Source organism: Hevea brasiliensis, chromosome 17 (assembly GCF_030052815.1).
Source record: "Hevea brasiliensis isolate MT/VB/25A 57/8 chromosome 17, ASM3005281v1, whole genome shotgun sequence".
Taxonomy (NCBI): domain Eukaryota; kingdom Viridiplantae; phylum Streptophyta; class Magnoliopsida; order Malpighiales; family Euphorbiaceae; genus Hevea; species Hevea brasiliensis.
The window spans coordinates 51,653,902-51,667,431 of record NC_079509.1 but is presented as its reverse complement, the minus strand read 5'-3'; the positions used below and the strand labels follow the sequence as shown (position 1 = coordinate 51,667,431).

The 13,530-nt window shown below is 30.4% G+C and overlaps 1 protein-coding gene and 1 long non-coding RNA gene across 3 annotated transcripts; one reads left to right on the top strand and one right to left on the bottom strand.

Annotated features, from left to right (window-relative positions):
- Positions 1–1,034: 1,034 nt before the first annotated feature.
- Positions 1,035–8,569, top strand: LOC110654732 (pathogenesis-related homeodomain protein). Of its 2 annotated transcripts, none has more exons than XM_021810827.2 (11): positions 1,035–1,331; positions 2,304–2,866; positions 3,553–3,718; positions 3,938–4,061; positions 4,151–4,263; positions 4,395–4,751; positions 5,758–5,991; positions 6,125–6,214; positions 6,675–6,725; positions 7,102–7,344; positions 8,046–8,569. In XM_021810827.2, the coding sequence occupies exons 2-11, from the start codon at positions 2,325–2,327 to the stop codon at positions 8,319–8,321; spliced, it is 2,196 nt and encodes a 731-aa protein (XP_021666519.2). In that variant the 5' UTR covers positions 1,035–1,331; positions 2,304–2,324; the 3' UTR covers positions 8,322–8,569. The 2 variants fall into 2 exon arrangements, with proteins under 2 accessions (XP_021666519.2, XP_021666517.2); XM_021810825.2 differs by having other exon boundaries at positions 1,036–1,331; positions 2,319–2,866.
- A 1,672-nt stretch (positions 8,570–10,241) lies between these two features.
- Positions 10,242–11,641, bottom strand: LOC110654733 (uncharacterized). Its single transcript, XR_002494764.2, has 2 exons — positions 10,955–11,641; positions 10,242–10,850 (listed from the first exon to the last, which is right to left on the bottom strand). It is a non-coding gene; the product is annotated as an uncharacterized LOC110654733 (long non-coding RNA).
- Positions 11,642–13,530: the final 1,889 nt, after the last annotated feature.

Genomic DNA, 13,530 nt, shown 5'->3' with positions numbered 1-13,530 from the left:
TCTAAACTTAAATTTATAACACAAAACCCGTTTAGCATTAATTTAAGTAACAAAAAAGCCATTTTAACTTGTTATTGGCAATTTCTTGATTAAAAAGCTAATTTAATATTTTTTAATAAAAAATAAAAATTACTTAAATACCCTCACATTAAAAACCTTATCTCCTCTCTTTATTTCTTCTTTATCTCGACTAGTTCCCCCTCTCTCTATTTCTTCTTACTTATCTCTATTTTCTAATCCTTTCTTCCTTACGCCCTCTTCTGATTCCCTCGTCTACCCAGCTAACCTTTCCTATATTTCTCTCTTCTCTTCACATTAGCCTCACTCCTCTACACCTTGTTGTTAAGGACTTCCGACTTTTATTGAAATTAGTGCTCTTGTTGTAAGAATTGCATGGCAATGAGGGGGAGCTTTATTAGTGGTTCCTTAAGAGTTATATGCTCTTCGGTCATCACAAAGATTTGTGGGCAATATAGGGCACTTTTTTTTTTTTTTCAATTTTTGCTTGCAATGCTTTTAATTTTCCTTCCGTTATATTATTATTATTATTATTTTTTTTTTTTTTGTGATTAGAGTTTGTATTGTTATAATTTATATATAAAAAATATTTTTTTAGTGAAAATTATTTTTTTAAAAAATATTTTATATGAAAATATTTTTTATTATTTGATTGTAATATTAAGTTAATGGTATGTACTTTTATTATTCATATATAAATACTTTTATAAGGTTGTTGAAGTTTAAAAAATAATTTTTTTATTAACAAAAGTTATTTTTTAAAAATTATTTATTTTTTTAATAAAAAAATAATAATTAATTTATTTTTTGAGTGCTTTAAATAATAAAAAATAAAAAAAATATTTTTAACCAAATTATTATAATATTTTAAATTCAAGAATATTCCAGAATTAAATTTGCTAACACAATTACTATATAAAAATGAAAAGAAAAAAACTTAATTTTGAAAAATTTCAAATGCTTCTAATTAAGATATTTTTTTTTCAAAAAAAAGAAGAAAAAAAAAAAAAAAAGAAGAAGGCATTAATTTTATCGGACAAAAAATTCCAACTACGATTTACGAGCAGGCGCAGCAAAACCGTTGGGTGGCGCTGCGAGTAGAACCACGGCCTTTGTCAAATCATTCAATCTGCTGCTTCCTTCTTCTTCTTCTTTAATATTTCAAAATTTTTTGGAGCCATTTTACCTCAAAAATCAATCATATATACTTTTATATCTGCAACACACAATCGTATAGTATTGCTGCATAGTGCAGAGTTTTGTAGAACTCTTAAATTTCAAGATCTTCTCAGTGTCTTTCTTCCATTACTCAGGTACCCTTTTCTTTGATATTGTTAGATTTGAGCTTGGTTTCTGGTTTTCCTCGCTTTTACGTGTTTTCTTTACTTTGATTATAATGTAAATTTTAAGTCTTTTCGTTTGGGTTTGATTATTATCTTCTGGTGTGCTTCTGGAATTGGTGTTTTGTGTGATCAAGATTGATCTTCCATTCATTGTTTTTGGGTTAGTTCTTAGTAGTTTTTTGGGTGATCTTGTCTTATTGTGATTCCGGAATCGAAGCCATTTTTCTTTTAGCTTACCCATTTCCAACCTTGCGCTGATCAGTTTTGTCTTTGTTGAATGAATGTTCTTTCTTGAATGCTCATGGGTTCAAATGGTTCTTGGAGAGGAGATTCATCAAGCATTTACTCTCTCTCTTTTTTTTTTAATCTTTTTATTTACATTTCATGAAATTAATCATGGTTTTTTAGATTTATATTTTTTTTCCTGCTTTGGAAATAATTTTCTTCCGTGCAAAACCCAGATACTAATTCTTTGTTGCTAATCAAGCAATCCTCTATTTGTGTTTAGTTGAAATCATGCACATACATATATGTATGAGATGATATCTTTTCTTAAAAACGATGCATTTACTTTTATTATCTTTATTTGTTTTTGTAGCTACTTATAGGTTTAAATATCAAAGGAGTTAGAAATATCTCTTTGCTTTGTATTGAATTACTCATACTTTTTGTGTGTGAAGAAACTATTTTGCATTTTAATATTTGATGTGCCTCATGCAACCATTAACTGTGCTGATATTTGACTATCCAAAACCATATGTTGATGCAATTTTGTGATGGTTGGAGTTAGAACCAGAACTAAAAACTGTCAAAATCATACTTCGAACAATAATCTTTTGGTTACATCTTGAGTTTTGTTTCTTGCTTATGGGAAGTGGTAATTTATATATATGTAGTTTGATGAACATTGCAAATTTTGTTTATCTGATTCAATATACATAGTTTTATTCCTGACAGATCAATATGCGGGGTGCTGGAAAGAAGGTGATGCATCAAGAGTCTGGCAAATCTTCTTTCTCAAAGACAGAGAATGGGTCTATGTTAATTGCATCATTAAAGTTAAAAAAAGACAGCAAAATATCTCATTGCAAAAAACATAAACCAAAATCAAAATCAAAATCTCATTTGAAAGCTGTTGGTGCAAATTTGCTGAAGAGCACAGTTACTGACCCTTCGAGCAAGGGGATCAGGAATGATTCTACAAGTAAAAAATTGATCAGTAGAAAAATCTTAAAAAAAGCTCATGAGCCTAAGAAGCTGGCTTCTTCAAAGCCACGAGGCAAACATTCTTCTGTTATTGCTTCTGAGGAGAATGGGAAAAATGCCAACAGGGAAGTCACATTTAAAAACCTTAACAAGAAGAACAATAAGAGAAGACGAAAGGAGAAGGCGGAACTAGATGAACCATCACGCTTGCAAAGGAGAGCAAGATACTTGCTGATTAAAATGAAGCTGGAACAGAACCTCATTGATGCTTACTCTGGGGAAGGTTGGAAAGGTCAAAGGTATATGAGTTTTTAACACATAATTCCGCATGTCTTGGAAAGAGTTTTCCGAAAAGAATAATTGTAGTTAGGAATTTTTAATCAAGGAATCTGTTTAAAGTTTAACCTCTGTTTAATTAGTATGATTATACCTTTTTAGAAGGAAAAGGTGAAAATGATGGGCTTAAACTATCACAACATTCAAGTATATTTGATTACTCACAGTTTCTTAAATCTTGTATTTAGTTGAACTAGGTTAATTGAGAATAAGTTGGTTATGTATTTGAAATCCATGTTTCGTATTATGTGTATTCTTGCTGTATTGCTTATTGTTGCCATTTGTCTTTTATCTCACTCAATGAAATGGAAAATTTTCGCTGACTGAAGCTTGGACTTAGGCTTGACTCAAAAGGCATATTGTTCCAATTTTAAGTGAAAACAATTTGGAAATGTCAACCATTTGTCTTAATTTTAATCTGAGTATGCGGTTATGTCAACAGTTAATTTAAAATTTATTTACTTTAAAAATATAAATGTGTTTATAGTGCACTTGTTCCAGGAGCTTATTAGAGTTTGTGACCCAAAGAAAAATTATACTAACCAGAAAACAAAAGAATGGAGATGCCAGTGAACAGAAATTTGATCTTGATAGAAGCTTCTTATGGAAAAAGCTTAGGTTGATCTTATTCTTTGCTTAATTCCCACAGTCGAGAGAAGATCAAACCAGAAAAGGAACTGCTAAGAGCCAAGAAACAGATTTTGAAGTGTAAGCTTGGCATACGCGATACAATTCATCAGCTGGATTCACTTAGTAGAGTGGGTTGTATTGAAGACTCGGTTATGGCACCTGATGGATCTGTTTCCCATGAACATGTAAGTATGCATAATCAATATTTTCTACTACTAAAATTTTTATTCATTTTTTTATAATAATGTAAAACTTTAAAGAATTCAAACTTCTCTCGTGGATCCTTTTAAATGAAGGAGTAACTAGGTCTCTCTGAATGAACTATATCCAGATGGGAGGATCTCATTTTCTTTATCATAATTTTATATTCATGTTTCTATTCTTATTTCCCTTTTTGCATCCAGATATTCTGCGCAAAGTGCAAATCCAATGAAGTTTTCCCAGATAATGATATTGTTCTCTGTGATGGGACTTGCAACTGTGCCTTCCATCAAAAATGCCTAGATCCTCCACTGGACACTGCAAATAGTAAGTATTCACATTTGCTTGTGAATTTTTTCTTTTGCGTTGTGAGACAAATGGCTTCTTCCTAAAACTTGATTGATTTTAATTTGCAGTACCACCAGGAGATCAGGGATGGTTTTGCAAGTTTTGTGAATGTAGGATGGAAATTATAGAAGCTATGAATGCACATCTGGGAACCCAGTTCTCAGTGAGTGGCTGTTGGCAGGTTATCATTTTATCTTCTAGAGCTATTTTTTCATATTTTTTTATGCAGATAAGCATTGCCTGCTCTATCGACCAAAATGATAATAGTTTGTGGTTTTTTTTTTTTTATTTTTTTTTATTTTTTTGAAATAGGATATATTCAAAGAAGCAGCAAATTTTTCTGATGGTGGAAGTATGTTGTTGAATCCAGAACAAGAATGGCCTTCAGATGATTCTGAAGATGATGATTATGATCCTGAACGGAGGGAGAACAGCATCAGTGGAGCAGGCACTGATGATGATGCCTCTGATGATGCAAGCAGTTCAACCAGCTTGGGTTGGTCATCTGACGGTGAGGTTTTTTCAGGATCTAGAAAGTGGGAGATGGAAAGCACAGATTTTAGAAACCAATCTATTTATAGCAGTTTAGATTCTGATGAAACCAGTGATGAGGAAATTATGTGTGGCCCTAGAAAGCGAAGAGCAGTCGACTATAAGAAGTTATATGATGTGAGTACTCAAAATTCATGAAAAGAAATTGTTAAATTTGTTTGAATTTCTGTAAAACTAAAAGACATATGATTGAAGGAATCGAAGAAGCCATATAAATGAAATGTTTTTTGGTGGTATTCCTGTTTGTTATGGTATCTTGACAGATATCTTAGTGTTGTTATTTATACTCAACTAAGCTAAGCAATAGTTAGGGTGATACATGTGGATTTCTTTCCTCTATTCCATCTGCTTTCTCACTAGTCACTACTTCCCTTTAAATTAACCTTGGTCTGCCCCTAACTTTCCTTTCTCCTGCAATTTCAATATGCTCAACTTTTCTTGCTTGTGCAATTGATAATCTATGATGCAGCTAACCAATCTGCATCTATCTTCTCTTAACTTTTTCTCAGTTGACTCCATTTCCACCTTATTATAAATGCAGCCATTCCTTACCTGGTTCAACCTAATGTTTCTGCACATTCATTTTTAGCATTCTCATTTCTGCTTTATGAAGTCTTGCATAAATGTTTATTCTCTGCCCAATATTTGCTGCCATACATTATATTTGGTTGGATTGTTGATCTATAAAATATCTCTTTCAACTTGGCTGGTATTTTGTGATTTCCTGGGACTTTGTCTCACTTCTCCACTTTAACCATTTGTTTTAATTTTATGGTTGACATCCTCCACACTTCCACCATTCGTTGGAAAGACATAGCCTAGATATCTGAAACCAAGTGTTATTTATATTGAAGCTTGCTTTTTTTTTTTTTTTTTTTTTCTTTTTTTTGTTTGAGAATCAAGGTTTTTTCTTTCTTTCTTTAATTAGCTCACTAGCCAACCTTGAATGATTGAATGCATTTATCGCCAATGATCTGGCACTTTTTGATTCAACATTTTGAAATTTGTCATGGAATCTAATTATGGATAATTTTTATGTTTTATTTGTGCGGTGGTCTATTAATTAACATGCAATTCATAGTCCTTTTTCTAACATCAATTGATTTTTTTCCCCTCTTCTTAGGAGATGTTTGGAAAGGATGCTCCAGCATATGAGCAAGTTAGTGAAGATGAAGACTGGGGTCCCGGAAAAAGAAAGCGGAGAGAAAAGGAGTCAGATGCAGCCAGCACACTTATGACATTGTATGAAAGTGAGAAAAAATGTAAAAAAGTTGAAACCATTGACGTGAAGAGGAAACTTTCTCGAGACTCACAAGTTAGAAGGCCATTTTTCAGAATCCCCCCTTCTGCAGTTGAGGTAGTAATATGTCAGTGCTCATATAAAGCTTGTTGCTAGGGCATATTTCCCTCCCTCATTCTTAATCTTTGGCAGTAAATTATTTGGTAGAGTGCTTAATGTGTCCTTTCATTTTTTTTTTATGTACTGTCAGAAACTTCGCCAGGTTTTTGCAGAGAATGAACTTCCCTCTAGAACTGTCAAGGAAAACCTTTCAAAAGAATTGGGTCTTGACCCTGGGAAGGTAATAACTTAGCCTATCTGGTCTATGTATGTGCTAGAATGACACCTTAAAAGGTGAAATAAAATAACTATTTAATAATTTGGTGCATGAAATAATATATACTTATTTGGCAAGCTTTGTACTGCCCCTTCCATTGGAGCATTTGACACTAGTAAAACACTGTCATCCAATAAAAATGTTATTTTTTCCCTAAATGTTATGTTACTTGGCACACAAATGAAGTTGATGTGATGCAAAAGAAAACAATATGTTGGGCGTGTGTTCATGCTAATAGTATCAGGTTTATGGGGACCTGTATTCAATGCTAAGTGGTTATAAGTGAGGGAGGCAATGGGCACGCTTATGTTGTAGACCTGATTCCCTTATTTGGAATATCATTATATCATCCACCAAGTTGACCCTTGTTAGATGATGACTTTTCTCCACCATCCAGCTTTTAACATTCAAACTTCAATTTCAGGTCAGCAAATGGTTCAAGAATGCACGATACTTGGCTCTAAAATCTAGGAAGGTGAGTTTGTACTTCACATTCATCAAGTGCAAATGTTAGTCTATCACTACGTTTTCTTTAGAGATACACGGCTACCTTTTTTAATTTAATTTTGCAACTCATCTACTCTTTTTTTTTTTTTTTTATTTGGGTATATGAAGTAATTAATGTTAGAAAAAGACAAACTACATCTACGAAGTAATTAATATCTTTTGAGTTGATGAACAAGTAACATATTTTGTCTACTTGTTATATGCCTAACTTTACATTGTTTGCATCAACAAATAAATAATTCCCTATCATGTTATCTTCTTTTGACAGTTGAAACTAATGAATCATAAGCCATCAAGATCATCTTTTATTAGACTTTAAGCTCGACAATTATCTTGTATAACAGGCAGGGAGAGCAAAAGAGCTTCGCAATTCTAGTCGCAAAATCTCCAGGCCCAGATTAGATAATATGAAGGATAAAACTGCTGATATAGTGGAATTAAATAATGCCTCGATGGAAACTAGTATATGTTCCCCAAAGAATTCACAACAGGTTCTCCAAAGGAAGGAACCAAAGTCTCTAAGCAGCAGTTTGGAGAAAAATGAACGGAAAAGAGCTTCCATTGGATCACCTTCTAAAAGCAATAAGGTATTTGGTAGCACAAAGTTGTTTTCCTCACATTTTCTTTGTCCCTTTTTTTTTTCAAACTCTTGCTATGATTGATTGCATCGTGATTCATAATTGGAATCAACTTGGTAAATGATCAGATCTAAAGTTCTTACAACACCTTTTGATAGTTCACATGATCGTTATCTTGACTCGGCTTACAATGACATGAACTATGCACACGCACATACACAAAGACCGCCTCTTTTGAAAGTGTTACTGAAGTGAAATATGTTGCCATTTGCTTTTTGTTTGTCTTGCATTTGACAACATATCAGTGCTACATATGGGCTGCCGAAACTCTGGTAGATAGACAACATATGTAAACAAGTGCTTGAAGCATCTTTTAAATTGTACGTTTGGAGTCCATAATTGACAATCTAAAACATACTGCATCATTCAACATGTTAAAAAAAAAAGAAAAAAGAAAAGAAGCTGACAGGAAGCATTTGGTTATAAGCTGAGTTTAATTTAACATGGGCTCGTGGTGAGCTATCAGAATGCCTCTCAACCTGAACACTTTTTGACATGGGAAAAGGAAGTTTATAGTTTACTGTTGTAGTACAGAAGCAGCTTTGTAAACTTTGGTGTGCTTTGTGTTTGGTACTCTCCATGTTGCGGCTAGGAACTCATAACAAAACTTTTGCCATCCTCATATTTGTTTTATTATTTGTTATATTCAGATCAGTGTTGAGTACAGTGATGATGTGAGTTTAAAGAAGCTGTTAAAATCAAAAATGAAGAGAGGGAAGAAGAGGAACAACTCCATTTCAGTGACTTTGTCTCAAGTGGCTGAGGCTGAGATGGAGAGACTTTGTAGAGCCAAGGTTAGGCTAGAGAATATGAAGCAGACATTGCTGGGACTACAAATTGGCAAGTCTAGGAAGTCAAATAAAAACCAGTTACATCAAGAGTCTGTCATCTTTGTTCCCATTGCTGAGATAAGGGAAAAAATTTGATCTTTTTGAAACGTACTTACAAATTTTTTTTGCAGGCTTTGCTTACCTGTAAATATTCTGTTTCCAATCTATTGCAAGTCAGTTACTGCTCATCACAAATGATAGCTTTTTCCTTTCTTTTCTTTCTTTTTTCCTATTAGGAAAATTATTTAATTCTAGGTATCTTCTTTCATTAGGGTGGCAATTTGGGCTAATAGGCTGTTCAGGCTTCAGAGTTCAATGAAATATTTGGAGTATGTTTGGTTTAATTACTTACATTTAACTTTAACTTAAATATGTTCTTTTTAATTTTGCAAAACTAAGGGCCTGTTTGGCATTGCTGTTGAGAAAATCACTCTTTTAAATATACTAGTTAGTGAGTGTTAAAAAAAAATTAAATTTGATTAGTTTTAATCATAAGAACACTAAAATAATAAAACAGCTTTTTGTAAACTGTTTTTCTCGACAGCATCTAAAATAGCGCTTTTATTCAAAAAAGCAGTTTCAGGCTCTGAAATTCAATGCCAAATAGGGCCTAAGTTTCAGAATTTACTAAAATGAGGGTAGTGTTGGTATTTTTGAATATTATTAGAATAATATTATCTTTTAATTAATAAAAAAGTAAATATATCTTTGGACTTTTGACTTATAAAAAAGTAGGTATATCAATTTGATTTTTTTTAATCTATAAAAATAAATCAAATACTAACTTTATACTTATAAGTAGATTTAATCGATGTATAAGTCAAATGAAAAATGAAGATGTCCAAAATCTTTAACCCTTTAATGCAAGTAAAATAAAGGGTGTGGTTTTTTACACTTTTTAATATTCTTCTCTCTTAACAACTCTTTGGTTTCTGTCTTGCAAAATGACTATCAATTTGAGCACTCCCATATCATAATTCTAAAGAGGATCAAAGCAGTAATTTTGCGAGCTTAAGGTTTTTTTTAGTATTTTTATTAAAATTGCTATGGAGAAAAATATTTTTTTAAATATATTAGTTAAAAAATATTAATAATTATTTAAAATTAAATTTGATAAGTTTGAATTATAAGAATATTAAAATAATAAAATAAAATTTTTTAAATTATTTTTTAACAGTATTTAAATTGTTTTAAAATATATATATTTTTTAATCTCTTTGTTTTAGCCCTCTAATCTTAATGTCAAATGGACACTTTGACGAACCACTTGATGAAGGCAAAGATACAATCCTTGCAAACTTTATCGGAGGAGAGATCATAAAAACATAACTAGTCCTTCAAATGTAGTGGTTTTGTTATCAAATGTGGTGGTTCTGTTGTGAAACGCTTCTGAGATCATTTTCCTGTTGTTTAACTTCTGTTCCCTGCACATGTTTGGTTGCCGTCCTTTTTTCCCTGCTAAGCTTGCTGCTTTGTTCTTCTCTCATCCAAGTTTATTTTGATCAAATTGGGATTTGAGAGAAGAATTCATTTATTTTGCTCAAATTGGGATTTGAGAGAAGAATTCATGGAAAGAGAGCTTTTGTTCTAAGACTTCCACAGTGATGGCAGTTCCACATTTTCTCGCAAATGCAAAGCGACTGATTTTTCATGGCTAGATTTGAACTTCGAGATTTCTAAAATTGAATTAATGTTCAATATACTCTCTGTATTTAGTGGATGTCCAGCATCCAATTACAGCATCAGAGATTCATTAGATCAATTGAAGAATCAATGTACTCTCCCAGGAAAAATGAACCAGGAAAAAAAGAAGCAAAAGGCATTTCTAACATACAGGTGTTCCATGTAAGGAGTTATAACTTGATGAATTAATCAATTAAAACAAACAGGAAAAATATAAGCCTAGAAACTTATGCTTGTTGTGCTAGACATTGCACCATGGGATAGCATGCTTAAGTAGCTACCAACCCAAGAACAACGGTAATGGAACTATGGAAGCAAAAGAAGCACACAACGGAAGGCACAAGCTAATAGCTTAATAATATCATACAATAATTTCATTACAACCATGATAATAACTCCAAAATTCATGGGTATTAATTTTTTTTTTTTTTAAATTTCTATGACAGAATGTACAAAACAAACTGTATAGATGCTTTCAACAAAATCACTGTGTAAGTGAGCATTATTTGCTCATTTTTTTAGTTCTTATATTTCTCACATCTCCATTGTCCATTGAATCATCTTTTTTCTTGGTGCGGTTCAATTTTTGCCACTTAGCCTGTAACTGGGGTCTCAGCTACAAAGCATGATTTTATGTTAACCAGAGTGATAAAACAAATTGCAGAAGTGCATCTGCAACACAACTCTAGGATCCTAAACCACAAAAAGTTGAATCAGATCCGTGCAGAAACTTTTACCGATTTCCCCACATCACTGTTAGTTTTATCTTCATTTACCTAACTCGGAGGACACTGACAACAAGATTCAAGGTCTTCTCTACCATATATATATGTATATAGACACGCACTTTTTGCAGCAGGTATGAGCTTCCACGAAGCAGAGTCTAAAACTTACCGTCTGAATATACTTTGGTTGCTTCAGAATTTGATCTGTGTCCAGCTCCTGCAGCAGATGTGTAAAATAACATTTGGTCAAAAAGAAAAAAAAAATTGGAGCTTATAAAACCAGTAATGATAAAATAGTATTCAAGGTTGTTAAAGAAATACATGATCTCATCAAGGAAATTGGCTAACAATGGCAACCAAAAATGAAAATTTCACTAAACTAGATAAATGCAAAGGTGATGAATGTATCCACTTTCAAATGAAGGTCGGTGATCAATGCAGTAACAAATTCATAAATGAAGTTCGGCAATTTTATGGAAGAATGAGAAGCAGCTCGAACACCACACCATGACAAAGACAGCAAGTGTGCATGAAAGTCCATTACTTGAACACAGATATCACACAAGGTTCAGAAATGCCAAACTGAATTGCCAAAAGTCTGAATCTTCAATCTCAACTCTTATCTGTAGTTTTATGAAAAAAGTAGGTCATAAACACCAATCATTTTATTGAAGTTCAGTGAATGAGACAGAAGAGAAAGAAAGCCTAAATCCCATAAGTAATTCAACTGATTTCAATGGCTGCTTCATGAGACCCATTTTGTAACAAATTCTACATGAAACCAAAGGATAGATTTATTCAACAGCTGACTTCTAAAACTCAATGAATTATGATGAGTATGCGTAAGAGAAAAGCGTATGAGAATTGGTTTCTACTACAAAACAAAGCAGGGAACTTGCAGAAACAAAATCCTTAGTTGAATTTGAAATGCCTAATGACCAAAAAGTTATGAACTTTTCATATCTTTCAATTTTATCCTATTCTTTTCATTTTTTTTTCAATTTTATTGATAACAATTTTAGCAATTTAGGGAAGGAAAATAAAAATATACACAAAAGCCCCACATAACAATATCAATTAGCAAAAAGAAAACATTTGTTTTATTTATTTTATTTTTCTTCTAAAACATATTTATATTATTTTTTAATAATTAGAAAATAAAAATTTAAATTAAAGGAAAAATTATAAAAATAATATTTTTATTATCATAATTGGGAAATAATAGAAATCATATATTTATTTTTCCTTATTAAAATAGTTTTGTAGGCTTTATATGTTTATTTAAATGCCAATTTACTAAAGGCCCATTTGACATTAAATTTTAGGATAAAAAATTTTTTTTCATAAAAGCACAATTTTAAATGTTAAAAAAAACTATTTGAAAAAAAAATTATTTTATTATATTAGTATCCTTATGGCTCAAATTTATTAAATTTATTTTTTAATCTATTTTTAATACTCTTATTAATATATTTAAATAAATAGTATTCTCAACAGTTATAATAATAATATTAAATAGACTTTAAATTAATTAGAATTGTTACGAAGGTTAAGATGTTAGGCTTAAATTGATATAATTAAAGAACATGATAAAATTGGAAAAAAAAAAAAAAAAAAGGGCGGGGCGGCGGGCGCAAAGTTCAGACTTCTTTGGGTCGTTAGGCCAAAAGAACAAGACAAAATTGAAACAAGAAAATAAGTTTTTTACCAAACCCGTGTAATAAAAAAAAAATATATCTAAAAGGATAAGATTGAATTTAATTATAAAAAATAGGTGAATTATATTGAGGTGAAATTTGTAGAGGTGAAACGCTAATTATAATAATGTTTATAGAATCCGGACGTTATCATAAACAGGGTTTTAAATAAAATAAAATAGTTAAAAAATTTAAATAAAAATAATTTTTTATAATAAAAATATTATAATATATAATATTAATTATTATAATATTATTTATTAAAATAATATGTATATTTTATTTAAAATTTAAAATAAAATAATTAAAAAATTTAAAGTAAAAGCTCGTCCAACTTCTATTTAAAAATTTTTAATTATTTTATTTATTAAAATAATTTAATTTAATTTTATATAAAAAATATTATAATATACAATATTAATTATTATAATATTATTTATTAAAATAATATTTATATTTTATTTAAAATATAAAATAAAATAATTAAAAAATTTAAAGTAAAAACTGAATCTACCTTAAAAATTTTAATTATTTTATTTATTAAAATAATTTTTTATTTAATTAAAATTTAATTTAATTTTAAATAAAAAATAATTTTTTTATAATAAAAATATTATAATATATAATATTAATTATTATAATATTATTTATTAAAATAATATTTATATTTTATTTAAGCATTGGACGTTATTCATAATAACGGCTAGACTCTTAAAACGCTATTATAATTAGTGTCCTGTTTTCTAATTTAGCATAATTTATTTCTTTTTTATAATTAAATTCAAACTAATCCTTTTTTAGTATAATTTTTTTTTTTATTACACCATTTTGATAAAAAAACCTCCAAGAAAAGGGCAAAGTTCAGACTTGCTTGGGTCGTTAAGGCCAATTTGAAAACATGAATTAAATATTAAAACATAAATGTAATCAAATGGTGGGTTGAAATAATATCAACTAAAACCATATGAGAGAGCTCAATCATTTAATATTCATCAACTTATAATTTCCAATTGCAAACTGAGATTTTCACTTAAACCAAATATTACCACAATAGAATGACAGTACAAGAATCTCATTTATTGACATTTCATGTTCACTTTCCAACATTTTCAGTGCCAAGAGGTAAGCATGATGAATCCCAATATCAAAAATATTTATCACTGACCTTTTCCTAGGTCATGATCGTAAACCAATTATGAT

Bases quoted from the DNA above. Each gene is read 5' to 3' on its own strand.
- LOC110654732 (XM_021810827.2), top strand. From the start codon at position 2,325: ATGCGGGGTGCTGGAAAGAAGGTGATGCATCAAGAGTCTGGCAAATCT. The intron at 4,264-4,394 runs GTTATCATTTTA...TTTTTGAAATAG, and splicing joins CAGTGAGTGGCTGTTGGCAG to GATATATTCAAAGAAGCAGC. The intron at 4,752-5,757 runs GTGAGTACTCAA...CCCTCTTCTTAG, and splicing joins ACTATAAGAAGTTATATGAT to GAGATGTTTGGAAAGGATGC.